Source organism: Labeo rohita, chromosome 13 (genome assembly GCF_022985175.1).
Source record: "Labeo rohita strain BAU-BD-2019 chromosome 13, IGBB_LRoh.1.0, whole genome shotgun sequence".
NCBI classification, from domain to species: Eukaryota; Metazoa; Chordata; class Actinopteri; order Cypriniformes; family Cyprinidae; genus Labeo; species Labeo rohita.
This window is the reverse complement of record NC_066881.1, coordinates 586,288-612,364: the sequence shown is the minus strand read 5'-3', so window position 1 is coordinate 612,364 and position 26,077 is coordinate 586,288. Positions and strand designations below refer to the sequence as shown.

Here is a 26,077-nt window from a genome sequence, read left to right as displayed (position 1 = left end):
AAAGTCAAGACGCAGCGCTACTGGACACGCCCCAGAAATTCATCGTCACGTGGCATCGGTTTCTTTTCTCAGCGCTGGTAGGAGGAACCAATAATTTCGCAGTAATTGCTGGACGAAGTTTAATTTAGACATAAGAACCTGTGTAATTATTATGTTTTAATTATGAAACATTTCAGTGTTTAGTCGTCTCTAGACTTGAGACTTGAATATGGTTCATTAGAAGATTTCTGGGCCTGGGCCACCGAGCGCCCCCTGGAGGAAGGTGACGTTCACTTCCACGAGCGTGACAGCATTCTCTCCATTCATTGGCTGTGATAGCGGAAGTGACTCGCAGTCACCCTTCCACCAGTCTCAATGCAAACATAAAACACCACTACAAGGAAAACAGGTAAGATAACGTTTATTTCATAAACTAGATCTGGCTTGTTTAGACAGACCGCCGTGTCATTATTCCCAGTCTGCTCTTGATTAAGGTAAATTATCCTTCTTCTTTAGAAGTAGAGTTATAAGTGTGGTCTGTTAGCTGCTCGGTTTAGGCCACGAATGTCATTCATATGAGAGGATGATCGACTGTGAGGCTGATGATGTTGTTCACTGAACAGTTTCACGCAGTGTCTGACACATTTTCGTTCTGTCACGCCGAAGTGTTAAATACAGAACTGTACGTTACTGGGAGAACACTGTCCTGCTGTCAGCTGAATGTCAGATCAGACAGCATTTTATTCATCTGTGACAGGGACACCTGTGTTTTGTTTGTCAGGATGGAGCTGGCACACAGTTTACTGCTGAATGAAGAGGCTCTGGCTCACATCACTGAAGCCAAGAGAGCCGTCTTCATCTTCGAGTGGCTCCGATTCCTGGATAAAGTGCTTATAGCTGCCAACAAGGTAAAACATCATCAAAACCCTGTGTGTATGTGAGGAAACCACTGTCACAAATCACTGTGTTTGATACTGTTGTTAGTAAAGAGTAATATTGCTTCTTGAATTGGTTTTCAGTGCTGTTTTTACTTTTCTAATCTGTTTTCTTAAGAAACAAACAGTTACGTCAAATATCTCAACCGGAACAACTGTGGCTGTTCATTTTAAAGTCAAACTAACATACAGAAACAAGAGTCATCGTAAATAAAGCACATATCTTGATTAGACTTAGATGTTTAGCTCTTTAGTGTGTAATGTTACCAAATATTTTGATGTAATTGCTGCTTCACAAGATGTTTTCTTGATGTTTAGCGTCTTCTGAACTGAGGTCGGTTTAAAAGAGTTTAGCCACTGAAAACGAGGTTATCAACTTGTCATATTTACGTACAGTATGTGGTTTATTTTGGGCATAGAACATTTATGAGTGAAAACGATCCATTATGTAAAATGATGTGGATGTGTGACATACAGTCCAGTGTTATTCACGGCTGTATGTTCTCTCGTGATGTGTTGCCTTGTTCTTCTGATCTGAGACGTCTGCTTGTCCGCAGGTGGATGTGAAGGAGAAGCAGAAGAAGCTGGTGGAGCAGCTGACGGGTTTGATCAGCAGCTCCCCTGGGCCGCCCACCAGAAAACTTCTGGCCAAGAACCTGGCTGTGCTCTACAGCATCGGCGACACCTTCACCGTCTTCCAGACGCTCGATAAGTGCAATGACATCATCAAGAGCAAAGATGACACCGCAGCGTATTTACCCACCAAACTGTAAGTGTGCTCACGCATGCAGATGTGTCGTCAGCGGAGCGGTGAACACAATAGCACGACACACTGAATGGACTGCACGGAGACATGCGATTCAAGTCAAATTTACAATTCTTTGTGACCCTTGACCACAAAACCAGTCATAAATTGAGTCAACAGTCACTGAAAAATAGAGATTTATACATCATCTGAAAGCTGAATAAATAAGTTTTCCATTTATGTATGGTTTGTTAGGATAGAACAAATTTTGTCAAGATACAACTATTTGAAAATCTGGAATCTGAGGGTGCAAAAAAAAAAATCAAAATATTGAGAAAATCACCTTTAAAGTTTTTCTTAGCAATGCATATTACTAATTATAAATTAAGTTTTGATATATTTACAGTAGGAAATTTACAAAATATATTTATAGAACATGATCTTTACTTGATATCCTAATGATTTTGACCCATACAATGCATTGCTGGCTGTTGCTACAAATGTCACATTTATGGAGCGCTTTTCACAATACAGATAGTTTCACAGAAAATGTCATTTGGCCCTAATGAACTTATGGCTCACGCTTGAACTCACAAACTTTTTCCCAATTAAATGAATGTACAATATTTTAGTTCAGTTATATTTTTAGATTAAAATAAACTTACTTTTACAGTACTAAGTAATATTTCTTACAATAACTGTGCCGTTTAGTTCCATTTAACATTTTCTAATATTGTGGTTGTTTTTTGCAGTTTTTAAGGATAAAATCCAATTAAAATAGTAAAATTAGAGCCATCTGTTGGCCGGAAAAATAATGTTCATATGTAATGCCATAGTGTAACCACTAGATGACTGTATAGCACTCTGTATGGATACATGTTTATATGCAGGGCTGCTCAAAGGAGTTTTTTTTCTCTTGTCTGTCATAATTGAAACCTCTTCATTGCTATGCAGTTTTCTTTTTTTGCATTGTGGCTACTTATTGATTATATTTCACAAATTTGCAAAGATTTGCTCTGTCATAGGCACACCAGTTTTGAGGCCAGTTCACACTGCGCCAACTGATGCAGATAAACACACGTTTGTCTTAATTGTCTTTACATAGAAAGAACAACACAGAAGTCACAAAATTTTGTACCATTCCAACGAAGTAAAAAGAGTATTTGTGAGTTCTGGAGCATCAGATGTGTGTGTGACGTGTCCTGTGTTTTGTGTGCTGGCAGCGCTGCCGTGGCGTGTGTCGGGGCGTTTTATGAGAGGATGGGCCGAATGCTGGGCAGCTCTTTTCCTGAAACCATCAATAACCTCCTGAAAGCTCTGAAGAGTGCAGAGGTACAGCAGTTCTCACCTACATATGCCTTCTCCAGACAGATGTGTTCAGACGGTGTTGGTTTCTCAAGCTGTCGTGTGTTTTTGTTTCAGTCTCAGGGTCGAGGTGAGATCTTGCTCAGTCTGCAGAAAGTTCTCAGTGGTCTCGGTGGCGCGGCGGCCTCCTGTCACAGAGACATTTACAAGAACGCCCGCTCAATGCTGACGGACAGATCAATGGCGGTGCGCTGTGCCGTCGCAAAGGTGAGCGTTAATAAGAGACACAGGGAAGTTGTCAGTCTTTTCCAGTCCTACATCATTTAGTCTGAACAGCACATCTAGTGAAAAAAGACTATTTAATTTTTTTGTTAGGGAGAAGAGCACTGTAATACAGTTATGCATGTATAACACATCTTTAAGTGGTTTATTGGTTGTTATTATTTTTTATGAATAGTTTTTAAACCTAATATTTTTATTCTTCAAGAATGCATTAACTTGTTCAAAAGTGACAGTTTACCAAAAACTAAAATGAATAAGCCTCAGGCTGAAGCAAAAATAAATTCACATATGTACAGAAGAATGAAGGAGAAGAAATTTCAACACTTTACAGCAATAAAAAAAATGAAGCACAAATGTTAACTTACCTACAGTAATCTGATTACATAACTCGTGTTACTTGTAATACATTACCCCCAGCACTGATCATGTGACACTGAAGACTGGAGTAATGATGCTGAAAATGTAGCTTTGATCACATGAATCATTTACATTTTAACAGACATTCACATAGAAAACTGCTCTTTTAAATGTGATTTTGATAATATTTCTCAATATTACTGTTTCATTGCTCCTGTGATTGTCCAGTGTTTATTAGAGCTGCAGAACGAGGCTGTGTTCATCTGGACCACTGAACTGGAGAATGTGGCCACACTGTGTTTCAAAGCTCTTGAGGGCTCCACGTACAGCGTGCGTGTGGCTGTATCCACACTGCTGGGAACCGCCATGGCCACAGCGCTGATGCCCAAACAGGCCACAGGTCAGTTTCAGCTGTTAGGCCTCAAACATCTGCTCGTTTACTTTCATTTTTATTTATATTGATGGAGGGCTGCAGATCTGTGTGTGAATGTTGTATGAGTAGTGTGACATTCCTCTTATTTGCTCTCTCTAAATTGAATTAAAAATTATTATATTATTATTTATGAGATAACTGGATGCCATTTGCTAAACTACACATGCAAACCTCTCAGATCATGTTAGTATAGTGTAGCATGTTAATAGTGAGTGCAACACAGAAATCCTAGTTTTGTGTCTGCATCAAGCGCTTCTTTGGAGTGGTTAGTGCTTGATATGAGTGAGGTCCGTGTCTGAGCTTTTCTCTGTTTGCTGCGGGTCAGTCATGCGTCAGAACGTGAAGCGGGCGACTCTAGAGGAGGTTCTGGAGCTGATGGCCACAGGCTTCCTGCGAGGAGGCTCTGGCTTCCTGAAGAGCGGAGGAGAGATGCTGAAAGGGGCGTCAGTCAGTCGAGAGGTGCGAGTCGGCGTCACGCAGGTGAGACTGGGAACTATCACTCTTGATCTCTGAAACTCATATGAAGTGCAAAATTCAATATGAAAATACAAAAACTGTGCAAACGCATAATATGTGTCTCTCTGTACAGGCGTATGTTGTGTTCGTCACCACTCTGGGCGGTCAGTGGTTGGAGCGTAATTTCGCCGTGTTTTTATCTCATTTGCTGGAGCTGGTGGCTCATCCACGGGCCACGCAGACTCATGTGGAGGCTGTGTATTCACGCCGCTGCGTGTCCTTCGCCTTGCGGGCGACTCTGGGCGGTCTGCTGGGTGAGAAAGCTCAAATAGCCGCTGCGAAGGAAATCTGCCTGGCCATCAGCAAACAGATGAGAGCCGTGGGTAAGATGGAGATCACTTTACTGTCAGTCAATACTCATTCATGCATCTGGAATCACAGCTGTGCTCAGTGTCTGAGCTACAGTGCCATTATCCAGTTCAGATCTAGATTCCGGATCAACATAAACAATTTCCTTTATTTGGTATAATACAGTCATGTTCTTTTTGGATATTTTTGAAAATTTGAAGGACACAATGTAAAGGACAGTGAAGACAGTCAGTCTCTGGTCATGACAGATTCATTGAGTTTCAATGAGAGTTTCAGATACTGTGATGAGATCTCAGATATATCTCATTTAAAGACAGCATGCTGTTCTGTCATGCTGTTTTCCACACCGAGCTGTTTCAGCCCCTCATGACCGCGTGTTTTCTCTGTCTCTCACAGAGGCTGTAGTGAATGACCCCAGCAGTGAGAACCGGGCCGGGGCCGCAGACGTGTCGGCCAGTCAGCATGTGATGGTGTGTGCTCTTAAAGAGCTGGGCAGTTTGGTCCAGAGTCTGAGCGCCACTGCTTCCCCTCTGATCCAGGAACCATCTGTCGGTAGGAAGTTACATAAAAACATATTGTGTTTCAGTTGGCTACAAACAATGAGGTACCAGCCTGGCCCAAGTTGAAAAATCATTCCAGATGGGAATTCCTTTCTGCTCACCAAGCCTGCTTTTATTTGATCCAAAGTACCTCAAAAACAGTAACATTTTGAAAATAACTGCTTTCTATTTGAACACATTTTAAAATGTAATTTATTTCTGTGATTTCAAAGCTTAATTTTTGTGTCATTACTCCAGTCACATGATCCTTCAGAAATCATTCAAATATTCTGATTTGCGGCTCAGAAAACATTTTTTATTATTACTATTATTATGATGTTGAAAACAGCTGAGTAGAATTTTTTTCAGGTTTCTTTGATGAATAGAAGGTTCAGAAGAACAGCATTTTGTCTGAAATAGAAATCTTTTGTGGCATCATAAATGTCTTTGTCACTTTTGATCAATTTAAAGCATCCTTGCTAAATAAAAGTATTAATTTCTATACTCCCCCCCCAAAAAAAAACAAACAAAAAATGTGGCCACACTTCATTTTAAAGTCCCATTCTCACTATTAATAAACCATTAACTATGACTTTTGCCTTAATAAACTTCTAATTTGCTGCTTATTAACAGTTAGTAAGGTAGTTGTTAAGTTTAGGATTGGGTAGGATTGGGGATGGCGAATATGTTCACACAGAATATGTGATTTATAAGTACTAATAAATAGCCAATATGTTAGTAATAAGCATGCTAAAAAGCATCTTGTTTATAGGGAGAATTGTTCCCTCTACTAAAGTGTTACCAAATATATTTTTACACACACTGACTCTAAACTTTTTTTTATTTCAGATAAATGTTGATCTTTGGATCTTTCTGTTCATCAAAGAATTCTGAAACATTTTTACTCAGCTGTTTTAAATATTGATGATGATGATAATAATAATAATAAAATGTTTCTCGAGCAGCAAATCAGCATGTTAGAATGATTTCTGAAGGATCATGTGACTGGAGTAATGATGCTGAAAATTCAGCTTTGATCACATGAATAAATTACATTTTTAAATGCATACAAATAGAATAGTTCTTTTAAATAGTAAAAATATTTCAAAATTTTACTGTTTTTGCTGTACTTTGGATCAAATAAATGCAGGCTTGGTGAGCAGAAGAGACTTATTTAAAAAACATTAAAAATCTTACGATCCAAAAACTTTTGACTGGTAGTGTATAAACAGAGTACATTACAAATGAACAGACACACTGTATGTGCAATGCTTAGGTTTTTTAGAGACGGTCACATCAGTGCTGCTGCACCCGAGCATGGCTGCGCGTCTGGCTGCGGCCTGGTGTCTGCGCTGCGTCGCCGTAGCTCTGCCGCACCAGCTCACGCCTCTCCTGGAGCGCTGCGCCGAGTGCATCAATAACTTGAAGAACTCGCCGGAGGCTGTGAGCGGATACAGCTTCGCCATGGCGGCTCTGCTGGGAGGAGTCCATCAGTGTCCTCTGGGCATCCCACACTCCAAGGGCAAGGTCTGACTCACTCACACTGGATGCTGAAGAATGTACATGTCCGTATTGATACAGTAGTACTGTCAGAATACTGTAATTTAATACAGCTCGAATGTCTTTCAGATGGTGGTGAGTATAGCTGAAGACCTGCTGCGCTCTGCGGCCCAGAACAGCCGTCTGTCTCTCCAGCGCACTCAAGCGGGCTGGCTGCTGTTAGGAGCCCTCATGACCTTAGGTGAGTCAATCAAGCACATCACTTCTCATGCTAGAAACACAACTGAATGCTTCACGCTAGTGAAATGAGCCCTTTTGCTGTTTCATCCTCTCAGGGCCATCTTTAGTGCGATACCATCTGCCGAAGATGCTGCTGCTGTGGCGTAACGTGTTTCCTCGCTCTCAGAAAGAGCTGGAGGCCGAGAAGGCCAGAGGAGACTCCTTCAGCTGGCAGGTGATGCTGGAGGGTCGTGCCGGCGCTCTTTGTGGTAAAACACCTCAGATCATCCCTCTGTCATGTTCTCTGCTGTGTTTTTCAATACGCATTGTGAAAAGTTCATATTGCTTGTTCCACACAGCCATGCGCAGTTTTGTGGCTCATTGTCCAGAGCTGCTGACGGAGGACGTGATCCGTAGGCTGATGACGCCCATCGAGTGTGCCATGACCATGATGTCTCAGTGAGTGTGACACAACACAGTATTTATGCCACTATTTCTGTTGTAATGATAGGACCTGAGAAGCGCTTGGCGTAAGATGTCATATTTCATCTGTTTTTATCTGGATGAAATACTGAGCAGTCAGCATTTTGAAACCAGTGAACTACTTGTTACTTGTTACTAGTGTGTGTCTATATATATATATATAACACTGGGTCTGTAGTTCCGCGTGACCTTTCGGCGTGATTCAATAGTACGTCTCTGCATTTTGGAAGTTCAAAATCGGGGCACCAATGAAATCCATTATATGGAGAAAAATGCTGAAATGTTTTCCTCAAAAACCATAATTTCTTTACAAATGAAGACAGAAAGACATGAACATCTTGGATGACAAGGGGGTGAGTAAATTATTTGTAAATTGTTATTCTGGAAGTGGACTTCTCCTTTAATGTCCTGCTGCCGCTCACCATCAAAAATGCTAAAATGCGTCTAAAATGCTGCTCCACGTAACTGTAGTTTAAATATCATATATATTTTGACTGGCTGCAATTTTTTTTTTTAAAGCATTTTTGCTATCAGTGAGGACAGACAAAATTACTTGATTCCATAAATATAAAAGCCAGTCTCCACCAAAAAAGGTGACTTCGACTGACTACTATAAAACATGATGCTTGTAACACACAATTCTGACTTTATTTCTTGCAATTCCAAGGTAATGTCTCAGAATTCAGACTTTTTCACAGAACTAAGTTTATATTATTTTTAAGGGCCACCTAATTTTGTGGATGAAAGGATCTGTCTGCATCCCAAACTTCATATTGCATTGAGTAAATGTCGGTACATTCTATTTTATTTTCATTTTAACATGCAAAATCACATACTGTATTCACAAAATAAATATTTTGTTCATAAAATGCATTTTGTGATCCAGACCAATCCTTTTGTCCACAAAATTAGGCAGGTTTGCAATTCTTTGAGTTAATTCAAAATGTAATAATATGTAATAATAAATGTAAATTTCATCTCTGTATTCTGACTTTTTCTCGCAATTCTCGCAAGTTTGGATCTCAAATTTTTGAATTAACTGTGATACATGTTATTTTTTAATCTTTTGTGAATAGAAAGTTCAAAAGAATAACATTTAATTGAAATATAAATCTTGTGTAAATATGTAATAATAAAATGTATCACAGTTAATTACAAATTTTGGGATATAAACTGAGAAATAAAGTCAGAATAGAGAAATGAAAAGTCACATATATAATTTTTTTCATAACACCTGAATAAAACATGGTGTACCATTTGTAGGATTTGTAAAACATTTGAAAAGCCGTCTCATGTTCTGCTGTGTCAGATTTTTTCTCTTATGCCCAGTTCTGCTAAAAGACACAAGATGCATTTCAAACATTTGTTTTGGTGTGCAGTGTCCCTGCAGTGATCAAGGTTCACGGAGCTCATCTGAAGGCCAGCGCCGCCATGGTCCGACTGCGACTCTACGACATACTGGCGCTGCTGCCGCCCAAGACATACGAAGGCAAGTCCGTCACAAACCCCTGCACTGCTGCTGTCAGCACTGATGACATGAGAGCTGATTATGCGTTATGATTTCCCCATGATTCACAGGCAGTTTCAACGCTCTTCTGAGGGAGCTGGTGGCAGAGTTCACGCTCACAGATAACTCGGCCAACACCACCACGTCTCTGCTGCGCTCGCTCTGCCATTATGACGACAGTGTGCTGATGGGCTCGTGGCTTCAGGAAACAGATCATAAATCCATTGAGGATCAGGTAATCACATTAAAGATGTGCAGAAAATAGGGTGAATAGCGACTGTGCATTTTATATTTCACATTATAACCCCCGGTGTTTGGCTTTAATAATTGTCTGCAGCTTTTCGTAGTGCACAGGATTCATTTAGCGTGACTTCTCTGCAATTCTGTGATGTGTTTGTGTGACACAGCTGCAGCCCAACAGCGCATCAGGCAGCGGCGCTCTCGAACACGACCCGTCCTCCATATACCTGCGCGTCCCTGCGGTGGAGGCCGTACCTGGACCGCTGCCGCTCGGGGTGTCTGTGATCGACGCCTCTGTCGCTCTGTTTGGAGTTGTCTTTCCTCACGTCTCTTTTAAACACAGGTACTTTCATACAGCATTGTGTTGGCCATGTTGGCCTTCTTTTGTTTTTTTGTATTTGATGTCATTTGGGGTCACAGACAATATTTTATCGGTCAAAAGTCCATCTGTATATTAAAGATCAAATACACTATCATATAAAAGGTAAAAAAGACAGGGCTCTCAAGTTTTGAAGACAGGCAAGAGTGACATCTCATTCCCCCCCCCCCCACCTGGGGGTGTGGAATGGGGGTGCTCCATAAAAACTGATGTTAATTATCTGGGAAACATTCTCTAACAGCTGGCAAGTGGTCATAATATTGTTTGTGTCAAACAAGTTGTGAATTTGCTGTAACAGGAGATCATTACTTACTTTGTGCTCAAAGTGATGCTCGGGGCTCCAGTGGTTTCCTCTGTGGGTGAACGAGGAAGATGGTGAACAATTTCAGGATGCTTTTTTTCATTGGTTGTTGCGTTAAATCTTACCCAGATACAATAGTGCTATTTTCTGATTGGCTATTGTGTAGCCTATTTCTTTTTTTTGATTGGCTGATAAGTGGCTCGACTAAGAACTCCAGGGGAGACGCGCTTGAATCCTGCCGGTTCCATAGCGAGAGCGGCGCGGCCAGAGAAATGTTGGGCGCTGCGGTATATTAAATATATTATAAATAGTTTTTTCTGCGTGAGAAATACAATGTGTGGCGGGAGTGCGTGACAATAGACCGAAATGAGTGACTGTCACGCTCAATGCGTGACACTTGAGAGCCCTGAAAAGAGTCAGTAAGATTTTTAGGGGCCAAGGTGAGAAAAGGCACCTCTCGTATCCATTAGATTTCGTCTTCTTCGTCTTCGGCTTCCGTTTCCACTTTTGAGTCTATGGCAGCCCATAGAACCGCTTGCGGGAAAGTTATGACATTTGGCACACTGATAGAGGACAGTCCCAACATTAACCACAGCAGGTTTGGAGTCTCTAACTCAAACTCTGTAGCGCCACCGCTTGTACAAATTAAGGTTTAGTTTTTTTTAAGGGGGTATTTTTATAGTTTGGAAAACCAAAGTCCTAGACTATTTGTCTGATTTTCACCAAATTTGACTCAGGTCATCTTCAGAACATGATGGCAAAAAGTTGTGGAAGGAAAGTTTATTAGTCAAACTGTTCTCGAATAACTCATGAACTAATTTTATGAAGAGCACACAAAAAATGGATGTGAGGCTACATCTCCACAACGGTTTGGCATATTGAGACCGAACTTGGTGTGTGTTATAACAACATGCCTTGGCTACCTGCAGTGTTTTGGCGCAGTGCCATCTAGTGGTCAGGAGATATGAAAAATGTCTATTTTTGTTTAGAACTTCTGAATGCTTTGGCCAAAAATCACAAAACTGGTCTCTTTGGATTCACACTGACCATGCCACCTGTTGGTCAAGAGTGATAAACCATCATTAACCATTAATAATGAAATTTCCAAAAATGCTAATAACTTTTGATTGTATTAGCCTTTTGTAATGAAAGTGGTCTCTAAATATTCTTTGGTTAATGCCAACAACATAGATACCAATTATGCCATAGTCAACCAAACTTTCTGTCTGCTTTGATTTACATTGGAAACCTACTTTTGGAACTCTTCCTTGACTGTTAGTCTGATTTTCACTAAAATCGAATCACATCATCTTCAGATTGTGCTGACAAAAAGTTATGGATTTGTGTTGAAAGACAAAACCATTTTTGTATAGCAATGCAACAAATTTGAGGCATTATGCCAGACTACGTCTGAGGCTTTATCTCTGCAAAGACATATTGAGATCAAACACAGAACACACCACATTGATTTAATAACAATGCCACATATTGGTCAAAAGTATTATCCCATTAAATCATATTACTAGAGGTTGTATTTATGATTTTTCTGCCATTTTGACTAAAATCAGCCTAGAATGGCTTTAATTACTCATTGTTGCAGTTGGTCTGCCACTCCATGCCATGCTTAGCTGCTTGTTTTGCCTCTGATTGTGCTTTGCCCCGCAATTGCTGCTTGCAGCTATATTTTTAATACGTTTACTTAGCAAGGATGCATTAAACTGATCTAAAGTGTTAGAAAAGACATTTATAATGTTACACAAGATTTCTATTTCAAATATTTACTGTTTTTTTTTTTTTTACTTTCTATTCATCATGGAATGAAAAATAAAATGTATCACAGTTTCCACAAAAATATTAACTTTTCAACATTGGTAGTAATATGACGTGTTGCTTTATCACCATATTAGGATGATTTCTGAAGGATCATGTGACACTGAAGACTGGAGTAATGATGCTGAAAATTCAGCTTTGATCACACAAATCAATTAGATTTTGCTATATATTTGCAAAGAAAACAGCCGGTAGTGTTTGTTCTGCTTGGTTTTGCTGGTTCAATAAAGATGAAATTACTCTAGTCAGGCAGTCTAATAGCATTAGCCATTCCTGTTGTTTCAGAGCTTTGGCTGTGATTTATTTCATGTCTTGCTGTCTATTCCAGGTTGCAAATGCTGGATCACTTCGCTGAATGCATTAAACAAGCTAAAGGAGTCCGTCAGCAGGCCGTGCAGCTGAACATATTCACTGCAGTGCTGAGCGCTCTCAAGGTTCGTTTCCTGCCTGGTGTAGTTCATCAACCTTTAATAGAATTGTTTAAAATATATTCATAATGTTGATTGGCTTCTGTGTTTGTACAGGGTCTGGCTGAGAACAAGAGCAGTCTCGGCCCGGAAGAGGTGCGTAAATCAGCTCTAGCGCTCGTGATGGGCGCGCTGGACAACCCCAACCCCATTCTGCGCTGCGCCGCTGGAGAGGCTCTGGGCAGGATGGCACAAGTTGTAGGAGAAGCTTCTTTCATTGCCAGGATGGCACAGCACAGCTTTGACAAGTATGCAGGCTAAACACTTTTAGCAGAGATATCAGCTTTTTGCTGAAGTTGAATACAAGAATGTGTCTCACACCCAGTCTTTCTCATCACATTCAAATCATTAGGGCTGGGACAATAAATCGATGCATCACGAATCGAGATTCTTTCTCAAATCGATTCTGAGCTTAGTTTTGAACAGTAGATGGCACCGCTTGCTTTAGAAACAGCTGTGCTCTGCTTGTTTCCAAACCCTTACACATACTTGAACCTAAAATAATCATTCATACAATTCGAAAAGGTTGAAGCGAATTGCAAGGGTGTTCACAGTGGGCTGTGTTTGCATTAATCTCGCATCATAAAAGCATTCTGAGCGGAGGGTAAAATTACATGACTCAGCCGAACGCACAAGCACTCTTCAGCACTCTTCTATGTGAGCATTTGAGTATGCGGATAAAAAAACTAGATTGGAGCACCATCTGCTGTTAAAATCTAAGAATCAGTTCCAAAGAGAATCGCAGTGTTTTCAGAAGATCTCAGAATCGATCCACAAATTGATTTATTGTCGCAGCCCTACAAATCATCACTGTGTGCAGGACAGAATCATGGCATGGATGTTGTTGTTGAATGTTTATGCCTTTTTCTGTCTGTGATATTTTTCTCCAGGCTGAAGTCGGCGCGTGACGTGGTGTCGAGGACGGGTCACTCTCTGGCTTTAGGCTGCCTGCACCGTTACGTGGGCGGCATTGGATCGGGACAGCATCTCAAGACCAGCGTTAGCATCCTGCTGGCCCTGGCTCAAGACGCCACGTGTCACGAGGTCCAGGTGAGCTGTGAGACAGTGTTTGGAGAGCGTTCTGGTGCTGTTAAAATCAGATGTGTGATGAGTTGGTGTGGTCGTTTCAGACATGGGCACTGCACTCTCTGGCTCTGATTGTGGACTCCAGCGGACCCATGTACCGTGGTTATGTGGAGCCCACCCTGTCTCTGGTGCTGACACTGCTCCTGACGGTCCCCCCATCACACACAGAGGTGCATCAGTGTCTGGGCCGGTGTCTCGGAGCGCTCATCACCACCGTCGGCCCAGAACTACAGGGTACCAAAAGCATTGAAACATAGCATTGGCGGCCCACCACAATATTAAAATGAACCAAAAATATTTTTACACTTCTCATTATAACATAAAAATCTATAAATCTGTAGGTTATAAATCTATAGTCTGTTGTGCTGCATTTTTCACACTTTGCTGACTTGACCAGCTCGTGTTTGTCAGTGCACCAGTTTGATGCATCTACAAAATCCAGTAGTAAACACTGTATATTATACATAATGTGCATAAGACGCCAAGTTATTTTGTGTCTAATTGCTCATTTGAACTGGCAAGATACTCTGGGAAGTTAGAGTCAGATTTCTTTAACAAGAAGAGGTGTGTAAAGCTACTTAAAGAAAAGTGAGCACATTATCACATATTGCATTTTCCCCTGTCTCATGTGTGGAGAAGAGGGCTTTTGTTGTTTCTAACTCTTGGTTTTTTTTGGCCAGGTAACAGTGGCAGCATCTCTACGATCCGTTCGTCGTGTCTGGTGGGCTGCGCCATCATGCAGGATCACTCGGACTCTCTGGTCCAGGCGGCGGCGATCTCCTGTCTGCAGCAGCTGCACATGTTTGCACCGCGACACGTCAACCTGTCCAGCCTGGTGCCCAGCCTCTGTGTAAGGCTGCTTCTTCAACTATAGATTTAACACATTCACATTTAGAGCCTTAGGGAGTCATTTTTTGGTTGGCTGCCATATAATAATAAATGTGCATATGTGAATATATGGCGAGCACATGCACACGTGTGTCTGGCAGTAGGTGATGTGTGTTTGCGTGTGCGCAGGTGCATCTGTGCAGCTCTCACCTGCTGTTACGGCGGGCCGCTGTGGCGTGTCTCCGGCAGCTGGCTCAGCGCGAGGCTGCGGAGGTCTGCGAGTACGCTATGAGTCTCGCCAGGAGAGCTGGAGACAGCAAAGACAACATGAGCATCAGTGCGTAATGTTTCACATAATATTTCTGTTCCAGTCCAAGCCTCCCAATACTGGGATGTGCAGCGAATCTCTGCAAGTCTGCTGTGGACATTCAACTACACAGTGTCCTGTGAGAAAGCAGACAGATTTAATCGGTTTTATCTGGTCATTTATGATTTTACAGATCTGAACATCACAGAGACGGGTTTGGAAGGTGTTCTGTTTGGAATGTTGGACCGTGAGACGGACAGGAAGTTGTGCTCGGACATTCACGACACGTTAGGTCACATGCTCTCGTCTCTGGCTGTGGAGAAACTTCCTCACTGGCTCAAACTCTGCAAAGATGTTCTGGCAGCTACTACGGGTAACAAGAGTTCATTGGCAGAGTTTTTGAGCTGAGAATCATAGTGCTTTATGACTAGAATGAAATAAAGTAGTACATTATAGGTCCTGCATGTAAATATTGCATGATTCTAATGAGTTTACAGGGTGGGATAACAAGAAATTGTCTGAAACTGCAGCCATAAGGACTGAATAAAGCGTCCTAATGCTTTTATCCAGATTTCCTTTTAGACTACTTAACCGAGAACTTCTTCAGACTGGTTTTCACTAAAACAAGCCCACTTTTTCACTGTAAAAAACATTAGATTTTCTAAATTGTACCTATCAAGCATCTTCTAATAGAGCATGTAAAGAACAATCTAAGCCATGTGATTCATGTACAAACAAAATATTCTTAATAATTATCATGTTATCAACAATAGTTATCAATAATGATCATTATCACCGCATTACTTACTAGGGGTGTATTATATATATATATATATATATATATACACAGTACTGTGCAAAAGTTTTAGGCCACTAGTATTTTCACCAGCTAAAAAATGGTTTAAAGTAAGTTATTTCTATCTTTTGCTGTAGTGTGTCAGTAGGAAACATCAGTTTACATTTCCAAACATTCTGTTTGTCATTAATTGTAATAATCTAGTGAGATTTTTGTTTGCACAAGGAGTCTGACAACAGCCAGTGCTCCACACTGAGATCTGATCTCATCATCATCCAGTCTGTCTCTGGAATGACATGAAGAAACAGAACAAACTGAAACAGAGTAAATCCAGAAGAACTGTGGCAACGTCTCCAAGATGCTTCAAGAGACCTACCTGCAAAGCTACCTGAAAAATTTTGCGCAAGTGCACCTAGGGCAAAAGCTGCCGTAAACGCAAAGAATGGTCACACCAGATGTTGATTTCATTTAGTTAATAGAAGGTAATTGATAAAGAAAATCTATTTATGACAGCATCCTCATTTTACAGCATTTTTACACCTAAAACACTAAAAGTGCCTAAAACTTTTAACAGTGCTGCAGCTTTGCAGGTAGGTTTTTGAAGCATCCTGGAGACTTTGTCACAGTTCTTCTGGATTTAGTCTGTCTGAGTTTGTTCTGTTTCTTCATGTCATTCCAGACAGACTGGATGATGATGAGATCAGATCTCTGTGCAGAGCACTCGCTGTTGTCAGACTCCTTGTGCAAACAAAAATCTCACTGGATTATTACGATGAATGGCAAAATGAATGTTTGGAAATGTAATCTGATATTTCCTACTGACACACTACAGAAAAAGACAGACTTTAACTGACTTTAAACCATTTTTTAGCTGATGAAAATACTAGTGGCCTAAGACTTTTGCACAGTACTATATATATATATATATATATATATATATATATATATATAATCTACAATAATATCATAATGTGTAAGCTGACATTGGCAAAAACCAAACAAAAACACTTGTGTGTGATATTTGATGCTGTTAGAGTGACCCTAAAGTTAAAAGTAATATAGAGGCCCATTTTCCCCCATAATTAAATATTCAATAAAAAAAATGCATTATTAATGCAATTGCATTAAACAGTGAGTAAATACATGTGAATGCCATTTCAGATGCAGCTTTTGTGCCACACCTGCAGTGATTAAATGTAAGAAGAATCTGACACACATATGTTATAAAAATGGTCTTACAAATGTAAAAATCCCCTTGAAATCAGTTTAAGAAATCAAATACTGCCTCATTGTGAACAAGCTAGTTTATGTTGCTGATGTAATGTGAAGAATATGGAACGTTTTGTTAGTCAGACAGGCATAAAACCAGCACAAAAAAACACTAAACAAAATAAATATTCAGATATCATTTTTGTCAGTGTTGTGTTCCACTAGTACTTATATAAGAAAAGACTGAGTAATATAAAGTAACTACACAGACTACAAATTTTAACATAGGTTAAGATTTAGGTTTAATACCTAGTTATTACCCAGTTATTGTAAGTGCATAGTATGTACATGCAGAACAGGACTGTAAAACAAAGTGCTACCATTGCTTTATTAGTGTAATACTAAGTATTTGTTAGTTTGTAATACTTTAAGAATGCGATGAATTAGATTTTTTTTTTTTTTTTTTAGGCAAGACGCATATGAGGCAGAACAACACCTTTTATTTGCTGTCTGAGGGTTGTTTTGATACTGATGTCAGGCCAAATCAGGTTTTTCTTATTAAATAACTAACTGGCTATGCTTGTGTTGCAGAGGTTGGTGGGACTGTTGCGTCCGATGGCAGAAGGAAGGAAGAGGAGGAAGACTCTGAGAAGAAGGATGAGATGGATGATGACATCATGTTCACATCACTGGGTCAGGACGACAAGTCCAAACCGTCCGTGGCGCCGCGCTGGGTTACTCGCGTATTTGCTGCCGACTGTCTGTGCCGTATCATTCATCTCTGTGAAAATGCAGACAAGGCCCACTTTGACCTGGCCGCCGCTCGTGTCGCCAAGGCTAAAAACCCTGAAGGTAAACATCTGTGACACATCACGCACACTCCTTCCCTCCTTGAATTCATTTCATATTGGAAGTAAATAACAGTAGAAATTTCATTTTTGGTTGAACTTTGTGTGATCAACCAGCACATTTAAAATGGGAATAAAATATGATTTGCTGTATCTTGCGTAGGTGACTTCCTCGTGCTGCACTTGTGTGATCTGATTCGCATGGCGTTCATGGCTGCCACAGACCACAGTAATCAGCTGCGCATGGCTGGTCTGCAGGCTCTTGAGGACATCATTAAGAAGTTCGCCGCTGTGCCGGAGCCCGAGTTCCCTGGTCATGTGATACTGGAGCAGTACCAGGCCAATGTCAGTTTTCTCAGTGTGTGCCCAGTGTTGTAAATGTCACTCATTCATTTACTGTGTTCGGTCATATGACATGTTCATCTACCGGTAGTGACTCTTTCAGTATGAAACCACATTAAGACACAAACACACTTTGAATCAACATGTCAGTTAAGTTGTATTTTACAGCACATTTTAGAGATTATCTTTAATCAATTATTTCTCCCTGCTTGTTTTCAGCTTATCGTAATTCATTTTAGCTCGGTGCATGCTAAATGTTCAAGTTCAGAATGAAATGAGCTTCGTCATATATCTGACGCATTTTCTTTTGATGTTTTGATTGGTATTGTTTCATTGTCTTACACTGTATACACATTTTAAAGTCACAATGAAATGGAGGTACCAGCTCATTACTGGCTCAAAACACTTTAAAACAATAAAAACCTATCTATAATGTGCGTTTAGAAAATAGATGGGGTGAATTTCATTTCATGCTGACATTAATGAATTTATTTTATTTTCTTAAACCATAGGTTGGAGCTGCGCTCCGACCAGCCTTTTCTCCAGATACACCCTCAGACATCACTGCCAAAGCCTGCCAGGTAAATGTGAAGCCCATCTTTAGACTATACCACCACCTAGTCTTTATTCAGCTAGTCAAAATTCAACCCAACACTCTCAGGAAAAAAAAAATGTACAAAGTTGTCACTTGGCAGTACCCTAAGGTGCAAAAGCAAAAAGTACATCTTTGTACCTTATTTACCCTTAAATACTACAAATTACTACCTTGTGAAAGGGTGACTAGTCAGTTTTGAGATTTTGGCTGATTTTGCCTTACAGAAGAGTAAAAAGAAAACGTCCAAAATACACATTAAAGTGTTAATTACACTTGTAATAAATAATGTATTCACATCTTTATTTTTCAGTGACGAATCTTTAAAGGCTGTGAGGTTTTTTTTCTCATGTCAGCACTTGCACCAAATGTTACAGTCTCTATTCTGAAGGCTTTACAGAGTTTGTTCTTATGTCATTTTATTCCTAAAAACATTGTGGAAATGTATTTTGATGTGTCTGTTGATTTGTATTTTCTAAATTTATGGAGTGATAAAAATAAAAATTCAAAATCCACTCTGGAAGAGCCTTTAACTCCAATGTCAACAAAATCAACCCAGTTTTGATCGTCTTCATCAGTGCATCTTCGGTGTTTGTCAGTGGTTTCTCTCATAATTCTTGTGCAGGTGTGCAGTGCATGGATAGGCAGTGGTGTTGTCAGTGACCTCAATGACCTGCGGCGCGTCCACAACCTCTTAGTATCCTCTCTGGACAAAGTTCAGGCGGGCAAGGGCCAGTCCAGCCAGCTGTACAGTGAGAGCGCCACTACTATGGAGAAACTAGCTGTGCTCAAGGCATGGGCTGAGGTGGGTTAAACCCTTACAGCTGTGGCCCTTCAGCTGCTGCATTTATGAAGAACAATGATAATGGCCTTTTAAAATAAATCAACAACCTCCTATCGTTATCGGCATTACTTACTCTATCTGGTTTCAGGTGTTCGTAGTGGCTATGAACATAAAGAAGGAGTCTCAGTCTAGGCCAGTGCGCCCTCCTCAGGGTGAGGATGAGGATGTGGAAGATGAAGGAGACGTTCTTCCTCCAGACAGCCTGATGACTTTGGTTCAGCCGGAGCTGCCGTCTCTCAGCCGTCTGTGGCTGGCGGTGTTGAGGGACTATGCGCTGCTCACCCTGCCTGCGGAGTTCTCCAGTCAGCTGCCGCCTGAAGGTAAAGTCAAACCCAGAGTCCCCACAGGTCCTTAAAATAGTAATTAGTTGTTTAATTAGTAAAAGAATCTGAGATACGTGATTTATTTTGAGATAATGCGTTTGTTCTTAAGTACAGGTCTTATAAAAGGTTGAATTCTGGGACGAATTGTATTTATTGTTGTACTTGTTCAATGGAAACCAGTAGTATTCAGTTTCTCCTGCTCATGTGTTCCTCAGGAGGGGCGTTCTACACTCCCGAGACCATAGACACAGCCAGGCTTCATTACCGTAACTCATGGGCGTCTGTCCTGCACGCTGAGGCCCTGTGGCTCAGTAGCACAGGCTTCGGTACGGCTGAAGACTCTGCGGAGGGCAAGAGTGCTCCCGTCAGCGGACCTGTAGTGGCTTCTGCCGCGGGGAAAAACACTGATGACCTAGTGAAAGACAGATTGCACCTTCTTTTGGGTAAATTATTCACGAGGCTGGGATTTCTTTTCATGTTCTCTTCAAGTATGTAAAGGGCACTAATGTCTCTCGCTTTGTTTTAGGCATCAGCATTGAGTTCCTGTGTTTCCCTCGGGCTGAGGAGCCCATCGAGGATGTGATGTCATGTCTGTATGCTCTCTGCACACTGCTGGATTCACCTAGCGCTCGGACGCACATCGCAGAAGACCAGGTCAGAGCAGTTACTCAGCATCTTTATCATAAACGCAGTGGCATGAGCCACTGAACAGCATGTGCTGTTTTGTACCTTTTTCAATGCTGTAATTCATGGTTTGCATGTGGTAGTTGCTGGCTGTGGAGCTGCTCAACGTGCTTCACCGGCTGTTATTAACACGCGACCCTCCCAGCGTGCAGCTGCAGGTGACGACAGTCGTGCAGAAAACCATCCGTGCAGCACAAGAGCATCTGGAGCACATCAGGAGCAGCAAGAGTGAGTAGAAAGTCACAGTTACATGTTCTTAACATCGCTGTAGTTAATATGACAACTAAATTAGGTCGTCTGAAGGTTTGGGAAGCAATTTGGAGAGTAAAAGTGACTAAGGATGTCCTGATCAGTTATCTGAATATAATTACATTATATTCAATTAGAAAACTGTTTAAATTTGTAATAAAATTTCGCTGTATTACAGTTTTTACTTTATTTGTGATCAAATAAACGCAAACACGAAAACATTACAATCTACTTATTCCAAACTTTTGACTGGCATTGTGTGTATGTGTTTGTGTGCATATATAATGGTAAATAATGCTGTGGATGAATTTGCATACATTGATAATTGACAGTTCAGCTCACATGTTCTACAGACTGTCAGCAATAGTTGTTGGTGTTGTGTTTGTGTGTTTTGTGGCAGCTGTAGAGGACGGTGGAGAGGGCGAGTGTGTCTCCACGCTCGGGGAAGGAGGAGAAAACGGGGAGCTTCTTCCAGGAAAATCTCTGGTGTTTGCTGCGATGGAGCTGCTCGTCTTTATCTTGGTGCGTCATCTGCCTCAGCTGAAAGCAGAGGACACCGATACAACCAGACAACCACCTCAACACCTGTCTGACGACAGCAACCGGCTGGTGGCAGCCACGGTCACGGCCCTCGCCGAGCTGCCATCACTCTGCTCTCCTGCAGGTACACACACCCGGGGCTCCTTTGCGCTTCACACCGCCACAGCACTCTTATTGGGACACTTTTTTATAGTTTGAATCAGATTCCCTTAAATTATTGTGCAGCAATTGCACAGAAAAAAAATTCCCCTATAGCACCAGCGCTAAAACTGGTAAAACTATAAAACACGGATACTGTACTGGTGTGAAAATTATGATATTGTGGCAAATCTACCTCACATTTAAAAACATCATATGCCACAAGTTAGAGATGATACTCCTAAAGATGTATCTGCTGTATCGATGCAATGATTAGGTTTTGTTTAAATATGTATGAACTTAGTAAAAGAGAAAAAAATTGTAAAAATTCAATGATATAGAATTTATTAATAATTTTTTTTCTGCCTTACAATAGTTATAAAATAATATAGAATTATATAGAAAATCTAAAAAAAAATATGTTTTATGTATATTTTATACAGTTTATACATTGTATATTTTATACGTTTGGCTTTTATAGCTCATATAGTCTGATACAGTAAGAATATGGAGAAGAAAACAGCTCAGTCTTTTTCAGGCTCAAACTGAGCAAAAATATGCAAATTAGCGCAGATGCTGGTGTTTATATGATGAAATTAATGTAAATCAATGAGATCTTAAAGCAGATGCTTACATAAAACGATGTAAATATCAGTGGTCACTCTGTATCTCCAATAATATGTCTTAGTAAGATGAGATTGAAATGATCCAAACATATAATGCAATGCAATCCAATGATGATTGAGAGATGAACAAATAAATGTTCCTCAAAGATGGTTTGGAATCTTGGGAAGATCGTTCCTCCTCTTACTGGGTAAAAAAACTCTGAACTATCAGTCAGACAACAGAAGGCATGAAGTAGACCGGTTTAACAGCAAAGTTCTGATCATATCAATCAATTAGAGGCCTTAGAAATGTGTGTAAAATATGATGCAACAGACTTTATAGAGTTAAATTAACCAGTTTAACTAAGTATAGTTTTATTTCTTGCTGTAGGAAGCATGACCATCCTGCCCACGGTGCTCTTTCTGATCACTGGCGTGTTGAGAGAGACGGCGGTAAAGACATCCGACAACTCAGTCCCTGCGCCCGTGTCTGCGGCTCTGCAGGCCATCAAAACCATCCTCAGCTCACCGCTGGCACCCAAGAGCCAGACGCAGTGGAGCGCGCTGATCAGGAGCAGTTTGGCCACTCTACTCCAGTACTCGCAGCCAGGTGAGACCGGCGCTTGTTTCTGTGTTTAGCACCAATGGCTCGGCCGTTTCTGACACTCTCTCTCCTGTAGACGCGTGCGGCGCCAGCGTGGATGAAGTCAGTTTGCTGACGGCCGTCACGCTGTTTCTGCTGTCGGCCAGCAGCGAGTTGGTCGGCGTCTCCGTCCTGCAGAAAGGCTGCATTGAGCGTTACAGACATGGACTCAACTCTGCTGATCCCTGGGTGAGTTACACTTTATTATGTGCTATAAATGTGTCTGTTCTTCTTATTGAATCAGTGTAGCACAGTGTCTGCATTAGTGCATTATAGAGCATTTTTGAATTAAGTCTAAGGCAGATGAATGTTTTATTGATGAAAACATTTAAGTAGGTTTGTTTTTGTGTTTTGTTGTTTTGTTGCAGACTCAGGCTCGCTGTTATCAGCTGCTGCTGTCCGTCTTCCAACACTCATGTCGCAGTCTCTCCACACCCTACATTCACTCGCTGGCTCCGGTGCTGGTGGAGAAGCTGAAGGCCGTTGAGCACAGTCGACCGTCCACACCTGCTGAGCTGCAGGCCGTCCAGGAAGGAGTTAAAGTGTTGGAGAGCCTTGTGGCCATGGGAGAGGAACAGAACCGTAAGTGCTTTGCTGGGCCAGTGATTTTAGGAATTAACCGAATATAGCTACTGTATCATATTTGATACTCAAATTTCTAAGTGTTCAGCATAATCAAAAAATCACTGTTAAACCTATCACACACACTCTGCTCCATGTCTTCTGTCATCTGATTGATAGTTACGTTTTTTTTTTTTTTTTTTTTTTTTTTTTTTTTTAGGTCAGAGGTCTTTTAGTGTAATTGTACAAACAGTTTTTTGTTGTCAAATCTTTACCTGTTAGTAAACGTAAGAATGACTTTAGTAGTATTTCCAGAGAAACACTTGCTGGACTGAAGCAGCTTTACTTGATTCTCCATTAATCATTTTTAGTCTCAAATCTGATCATCAGGATCTTTTAAGGAACGATTGTTTCCAGAAGCTTTACTTTCACTGTTCCTCAGTGGAGGACTGATCTTCACAAGCCTCCAAAACATCTCACATTTTTTGAGGAACGTTTATTTGTTTATCTCTCAGTCATCATTGGATTGCATTTAGAGATGCACCGATTGCAATTTTCTTGGCTGATTCAGTCTTTTGTTTTTTGTTTTTTGTAAGTGTGACCTGCCAATATTGATTATTGCCAATTCCGATTTTCTTTTTAAGAAGTATAATTGACAGCATATATGAACAAAACTATTTTTTTTTTCCAATGCCGAAACATTTACATAATAAAAAATAATCAAACATTACAATTCCCCCAATCTGGACATTTACGCTGCAAAATTTCAAATGCATAAATAATTGTATAAAATTAATGTTTTAAATATTTATTAAACATACAAATAAGAAATGTTGTGAAAAATGCAATGCTGCTTTTAAATATGAAACTAAAAGACTGTTTTAATGAGTGAGTCATTTAGTCTTTATGAATGGGTTTGAATCATTCGAAAATGTGGGTTTATTAACAAAACACCACTGTGTTGCTTGGAGACATGCAGCAGTTCTGATGTGGCTTTGATTGGAACTATTTTTTAAGTTGAGCAAAAACGTTCAATATTGTGTCTAGAATGTAAGTTGCTTAATTTAAACTTCTTGTTTATTGAACTACTATTGTATAAAATTAGTGTCACATCGCAGTCAAATCATATTGGTCATGCAATGTTGCGTACCCAAATCATATTATAAATCATATTTTTTTCTACCGCAGTATGCATCTATAACTTTCTGTGAGTGCTGTTGCGCTCATTTGTTTTAATTTCTGCACGAGTCTCTCTCACATACTCATTTTAAGCTGCGCAACCTTCATCTGCCATGACATAAATACGTTATCAGTCACCGCAAGCGTGACGTCAAAACGGATCGACTAGGACTGGTCCAGGCCGGTCATGTGGAAAACCGGCTAATTCCCAATCCTTGGCCGATCAATCGGTGCATCTCTAATTGCACTGCATTATATGTTTGAATCATGTCAGTCTCATCTTACTAAGACACATTGTTGGAGATATAGAGTTTATGTTAAGTTGTGATCCAGCTTCCTTTCCTCAAACTCCTCCGGTCTGTCTCACACAGGAGTTCAGTTACTGGCTTTGCTGGTCCCGACCCTCATTTCATACCTGTTGGATGAGACGACCTTCTCTACAGCCTCCGCCTCCTCTAAAGGCCTGCATGAGTTTGCCCTTCAGAACCTGATGCACACTGGTCCTCTGTACCCTGCTGCCTTCAAGACTGTTATTGGGGCGGCACCAGAACTCAAGACCCGCCTTGAGGCGGCCATCAGATCCAAACAAGCCAACAGTAAAGCCAAGACTGCGGCAGGACAACCAAAGCCGACTGTACAAGCGGCCCCCACCATCAAACTCAAGACCAGCTTCTTCTAGTCACTGCACATTCACATTCACAGCGCTGCTTTGGAGTCCTATGTGGGTGTTCAGTTTTTCCAGTGAATTCAATCACCCCTCTGAAGTGAATAAAGGTTACAGTGACACTGTCGTAAGCTTCAGGTCTGTTACAAGCATTAGTTTGGGCACTTTCGAAATGCACCCTAAACAAGTCAAAATGATGAACCTCATTTTAAAAGTTTGCTTAACACAGGTGGAAATATAAAAAAATTTCATTCAGCACATTCCCATTTTTTTTTTTTTTTTTTTGTATTACTTTCTATCTAATTATAATTTAAATCTCATATTACTTTTTTTTTAACTGCGTGGTTGGTGTTTTTTAATTATTTTCTATCTAATTATAATTTAAATCTCATATTTCCCAGTTTTTTTTTTTCTTATAAATTATACCTGTGATTGTAGTAACTGATGAGCATTGTTTTAAACTACTGTTCAAGATTATTAAAAGTGTAAACTACTCGACTTATGCTGTGAATGTCAGTGTATACAGACCAAACATGTTCTGAATCTCTGTTTAAATGTATTTGCAGTCTGTGGATCTGTTGTATATTTTAGACATTTTGTTTGAGCTTTTAACTTGATTGTAATGTCTGCCTTCTGTCTGTCATTCTTAAAGTAAAACTATATGATATATGACTTTTGTCTGTATTTCTGTATTTGTCAATATTTCAGAACTTTCCATAACAAAATAGACACTTAGTGATAAGCTGCAAAAGCTGCACAGTTGTTCTTGTGTAAATAAGCTAACCTGAAATACAGAAGTGAGTTTGTTTTGTGCTGATCATGGAGCACCCTAATTAACCCCTGATTTAACTAGAGACTCCAATTTATGAAATGGGTTTCATATAAAGGACCCCTCCAAAATGTACTGTTGGGTGTACTCTGCTGAAATAGTCCATGATGTCTGTTTGCGTGCACTGCACACGATTCCCAAGTGCAAACTATTTTAACACACTGCAAAGTGTATTATCCTGTACAGCATCCAGATATATAAAGGGTTTTGCTGGTTTGCATGACCCAGGAGGCCTTTGCTTGTAGATGCCAAACTAAACTCTGGATCTGGCTAGAAAAAACAAAAACAAAACCGTTCTCCACTGACAGCTATTAAAAAATGTCGGGTAGGTCTGCTGGTCGACCGAAACATTGGGCTGTGGAAACTTCTCTTGCTGCCTGTCTGATAGCTCCAATACTGCTCCCAAAAAATGGACTTGCTTCCCAAGTCCAGAGGGCCTGAGTCCATTCCAAGTGTTGTGGTCACTAGTTCGTTAGTTAGTGCA

At 40.5% G+C, this 26,077-nt stretch overlaps 1 protein-coding gene across 2 annotated transcripts; it reads left to right on the top strand.

Annotated features, from left to right (window-relative positions):
• Window positions 1-333: 333 nt before the first annotated feature.
• On the top strand, window positions 334-25,433 carry heatr5b (HEAT repeat containing 5B). Of its 2 annotated transcripts, none has more exons than XM_051126307.1 (36): window positions 334-388; window positions 761-887; window positions 1,472-1,683; window positions 2,883-2,991; window positions 3,082-3,231; window positions 3,832-4,003; window positions 4,362-4,516; window positions 4,626-4,875; window positions 5,258-5,413; window positions 6,677-6,927; window positions 7,030-7,141; window positions 7,236-7,388; window positions 7,479-7,578; window positions 8,982-9,095; window positions 9,185-9,344; window positions 9,517-9,692; window positions 12,188-12,293; window positions 12,384-12,574; window positions 13,217-13,376; window positions 13,457-13,646; window positions 14,093-14,262; window positions 14,430-14,577; window positions 14,741-14,920; window positions 17,144-17,404; window positions 17,564-17,745; window positions 18,255-18,323; window positions 18,960-19,139; window positions 19,267-19,498; window positions 19,717-19,944; window positions 20,028-20,155; window positions 20,269-20,413; window positions 20,841-21,098; window positions 22,109-22,327; window positions 22,398-22,549; window positions 22,729-22,942; window positions 24,472-25,433. In XM_051126307.1, the coding sequence occupies exons 2-36, from the start codon at window positions 762-764 to the stop codon at window positions 24,777-24,779; spliced, it is 6,117 nt and encodes a 2,038-aa protein (XP_050982264.1). In that variant the 5' UTR covers window positions 334-388; window position 761; the 3' UTR covers window positions 24,780-25,433. The 2 variants fall into 2 exon arrangements, with proteins under 2 accessions (XP_050982264.1, XP_050982263.1); XM_051126306.1 differs by having other exon boundaries at window positions 20,835-21,098.
• The last annotated feature ends 644 nt before the right edge of the window (window positions 25,434-26,077 follow it).

Coding starts and splice junctions, on each gene's coding strand:
- heatr5b (XM_051126306.1), top strand. CDS start 762: ATGGAGCTGGCACACAGTTTACTGCTGAATGAAGAGGCTCTGGCTCAC. Junction 6,928..7,029: donor TCCCACACTCCAAGGGCAAG/GTCTGACTCACT, acceptor AATGTCTTTCAG/ATGGTGGTGAGTATAGCTGA. Junction 20,414..20,834: donor GCACATCAGGAGCAGCAAGA/GTGAGTAGAAAG, acceptor GTTTTGTGGCAG/CTGTAGAGGACGGTGGAGAG.